Source organism: Orbicella franksi, unplaced genomic scaffold (assembly GCF_964199315.1).
Source record: "Orbicella franksi unplaced genomic scaffold, jaOrbFran1.1 SCAFFOLD_115, whole genome shotgun sequence".
Lineage (NCBI taxonomy): Eukaryota > Metazoa > Cnidaria > Anthozoa > Scleractinia > Merulinidae > Orbicella > Orbicella franksi.
Window position 1 is genome coordinate 45,001 of NW_027670510.1, and position 4,456 is coordinate 49,456.

General features: G+C 37.0%; 1 protein-coding gene across 1 annotated transcript; it reads right to left on the reverse strand.

Annotated features, from left to right (window-relative positions):
* Positions 1 to 634: 634 nt before the first annotated feature.
* On the reverse strand, positions 635 to 1,697 carry LOC145472293 (melanocyte-stimulating hormone receptor-like). Its single transcript, XM_081454939.1, has one exon. It carries the CDS (start codon positions 1,631 to 1,633, stop codon positions 695 to 697), a length of 939 nt encoding a protein of 312 aa, XP_081311065.1. The 5' UTR covers positions 1,634 to 1,697; the 3' UTR covers positions 635 to 694.
* Between the last annotated feature and the right edge of the window lie 2,759 nt (positions 1,698 to 4,456).

The following is a 4,456-nucleotide window of genomic DNA, read 5'->3' on the forward strand; positions in this document are numbered from 1 at the left end:
AAACAACATTTAAAAAGTTTTGATCTTCCTCCAAATAATTATTATATGCCTCAATGAAGAATTCATAATTTTGTGAAAACTACCGTTGCAGTATCTGTTATGATCCTATACAACTCTATGCTATTCCATATATATAATATACCATATATCATCGCTAGTGAATATTAGTTGAAATTTTGAACTAAAGCTATAGACTAATCATCAAACCAGCAACATAGGACCTATGTCGAAATTTAAGTGTTAATTCGGTCTTTTCCTGACTCATTTCGCTACGACAGTATACATTTTAGTATCCAAAATGTTAATTAAACTACCTTCTTAGCTCTCCGGGCTTTCTCCCTGTGTTTTGAACGAAAATAAGAAACATAAACACCTGCTAACTGCTTATCACAGTCACGTCATGTTTGAATATTGTGTGATGTAATCCACGCGAAGAAATTGCAATTTCTTGTTTAAAATTATTATTTGTAGTTGTAAAGTTACCGGTTGTCATTTGAAACAAGTTGTCTTTTATTTACAAAAATGATGAAATTCTCTCTTTTTGCTACCATACTACTACAAAAACAAGTAATGCCGATAAATTGAGATGAGTTCGCACCACTTGAATTTAAGGCAACCTTTAACAGAATTTTAAAAATCTTAATCTTTGAGCATCATACACTTTTTATCTTTTCTTAGCCTCGGACCTTTAGAGCTAAGTCGCAAAACAATGGCATACCACTTGTCTGATTGTGTCCCTCACAGCTTGTCTGACTTCTTCTATCTTCCAGCAGTAAAAAATCGGGTTTAATGACGAGTTAAAGAAAACTAAAGTGAATGCATAACGCCAAGCGTAATAAACGGATGAAACTCGTCCACTATTTGGCGCCAAAGCCGTCACTACACCATAGGGTAGGTAACAAATGACCATCGCCAGTTGCAGCCATATTGCACTGGACAGTGCCTTTTTGTATCGCGCTATGCTCACTTGATTTGTTTCGTTCGGTTGTTGAACATGGTCTTGTACTTGATTTTGATGATGACGGAGGGTGAGGAATATCTTTGAGTAAGAGAAGATCGAGGTTACTAGACACAGAGATGTAGCTATGATACCGCACCATAAGGTTATAAGGGGATTCCAAAATTGCATTGCCGAAATGACAGTGGACACAACCCAAAACGTAATAACGATCATGTAAGTTCGCTTTAAAGTTACAACTTGTCTGTATCTTAGTCCCAACAACAGGGCGAGAAGTCTGTCCACGCTAATTGCAGTCAGTGTCAACACAGATACTCCACAGAAAATATTGGCTGTTGTAAAGCCCGTTGCTGTTGCGTAGCGACACATATTCCAATGTTCGTTCACTACAGACATGCAATAGGTAACAAAGAGAGGCTCTGAGATAAGACCAACGCAGAGATCGGTTGTTGCAAGGCATCGAAGCAAGAGTTTGGACGGCGGATGAAGTGAAGACTCCTTATGAAGAGCAATTAGGATCAGAGCATTCCCAAGAAATGCAGTAATGGACAGAAAAGAGTTTAAAACTGCAATAAATGTTAACTGGCTGTGTATTCCATCAGGTAATTCTGCGGAGCATAAAAGCTCTTCAACTGTTTTCTGCCGTCCATTTCCAGCAAGGATTGCTGATGCCATATTTATCTTGAAGAGAGCTCAGTATTTGCAGCTTAACTTCAAGCTAGAATCGGTTAATTAACCATCAAACTGTAAACCTTTCAGTATATAACCTAGTAAAGTTACGCGGCACTGACCTTCTTAACAGCTGACGAACAATCAAAACGCTTTTTGCAACGTCTTATTTTAAGTTTTTCCAAGCCTGTCAGTCATTGAAACATTGCCAGTTTCAAAATATAAATTAACTAGCTATAGCCGAGCAGCTGGTTTAAGTCATGCGGCGAACCCAAATCGATAAGTTCGACTTTGGAGCGTCTTTGGAGCGAAGGTTTGTTCAGAAGACGTACTTGCGTCGGACATAATTCGGGAAGCCCGTGGTAAAACGTTTTCAGTTTTGGTGCATGAGTGGAGCGTCGTTTGGAACGGTCCTCACTAAACAGTCATTTAATGCATAGCCAAACGCATTAAAACGCCTGTTTCGACGTGTGTCATTAACAAGTAATCACATGATTACTCTGGTGAAATTTGGAATAATAATAATAAATAATAATATTCTCCCCCGAGAATTTATCGAGCATTTTAAAACTTTTCATGCCTCAGGGTTGGGCATTTGCAATTAGAGGGAGAGTAACAAATTTGCAAATTGATCTGTTGTAACCCTCCCCAGTTAGTTTCGTTCAATAAATACACACTTCAATTTGACAAAGACACATCCGTCAGAAGCCTTTGTTTTTACTTTAATAGCTCGGCTTCAAAAATTTGACGAGAATCCCCGTCACCCTCTCTTCGAAAGATTGAACATTCAATTCTAAAATTCTAAATAGAGCGAAGCTTCACAAAAAATCACATTCGATATGTCAATTTTAATTTCGGCATCCTACTAATTAACTCTTTTTTCCCTTGCAGCTGCAAAAATATGCGCCATCTTTAAAACAAAATTTAAAACATTTGGATGTGCCATTGGAGAATTGAGTTATAATTTAAGTTGTAAAAACTACGGCCTGGATGTCACGACGTAACCTACAGTACCCTTATCTTATTCTATGGATAACGGAATAATCATATCATCATTCGATGCAGTTTCTTTTTTCCTTTCCATTGGCCAAGAGTCCACTAGCTACGAGACCTGCAAAAAATGCCTAAAAATTATCGTCTGCTCATGGCTAATACAGTCTAAATGTGTTTGCTGCAAATGATCTTCTGCTCATTCTGCGATTTTTAAACAGGTGTAAGTTCAATCGCTCAATGGAATAAAGATTTGTAAATTGGGTTTATGATAAATTGCTGCTTTTCATGAAGGAATATTCTACCGGTCAATTTCAATTTTGGCGCGCTAGTGGTTTAACTCATTTTGCCTTCGTAGCTGCAGGAACATGCGCCATCTTTAAAACAGCTTTTCAAAAATTTTGATCTTCCTCCAAAAGATTATTATATGCCTCAATGAAGAATTCATAATTTTGTGAAAACTACCGCTGCAGTATCTATTATGAACCTATACAACTCTATGCTATTCCATAAATACACATAATATATCATATATCATCGCTAGTGAATATGAATGTTTGAACTAAAGCTACAGATCTAGACCAACCATAAAATCATCAAAATAGGACTCGAGGTGCAATTTCAGTGCTAATTCGATCTTTTCCCGACTCATTTCGCGAGGACAGCATATATTTTAGTGTCCAAAATGTTAAACTACCTACTTAACTCTCCGGGCTTTCTCCCTGTGTTTTGAACGAAAATTAGAAACATGAAAACCTGCTAACTGCTTGTCACAGTTACATGATGTTAGAATATGGTGTGATGTAATCCACGCGAAGAAATTGCAATTTCTTGTTTTAAATCTTCATTTGCATTTGTAAAGTTACGGGTCATCATTTGAAACAAGTTGTTTTTTATTTACAAAAATGATGAAATTCTCTCTTACGGCTACCATATTATTACAAAAACATGTAATGCCGATAAATTGAAATGAGTACGTACCACTCGAATTTAAGGCAACCTTTAAGTGAATTTAAAATCTTAATCTTTAAGCATCATACACTTTTTATCTTTTCTTTGCCTTGAACTATTAGAGCTAACTCGAAGAACAATGGCGTAGCACTTGTCTTATTGTGTACCTCATAGCTTGTCTGACTTCTTCTATCTTCCAGCAGTAAAAAATCGGATTTAATGACGAGTTAAAGAAAACTAAAGTGATTGATAACGCCAAGCGTAATAAACAGATGAAATTTGTCCACTATTAGGTGCCAAAGCCGTCACTACACCATAGGGAAGATAACAAGCAATTATCGCCAGTTGAAGCCATATTGCACTGAAATAAGGCAATGAAATAAGAACAACGCAGAGATCAGTTGTTGCAAGGCATCGAAGCAAGAGTTTGGATGGCGGATGAAGTGAAGATTCCTTGTGAAGAGCAATTACGATCAGAGCATTCCCAAGAAATGCAGTAATGGACAGAAAAGAGTTTAGATCTGCATTAAATGTCAATTGACCGTGTAGTCCATCAGGTAATTCTGAGGAGCATAATAGTTGTTCAACTGTTTTCTGCTGTCCATTTCCAGCAAGGCTTGCTGTTGCCATATTTATCTTGAAGAGAGCTCAGTATTTGGAGCTTAACTGCAAGCTGGAATCGGTTACCCATCAAGGTCTAAACTTGTAGTTATATAACCTAAAGTTAAGCAGCACTGACCTTCCAGCCGCCGAACAATCAAAACTGTCAAAACAATTTTCAAAACAATTAAAACTAAATTTTTATTCAAACTAAGATCACTCATGCAATTTCTTTTCAGTTTTCTAAACCTGTCAGCTTTTTTCGATGCAAATTACGTATGGATCGTT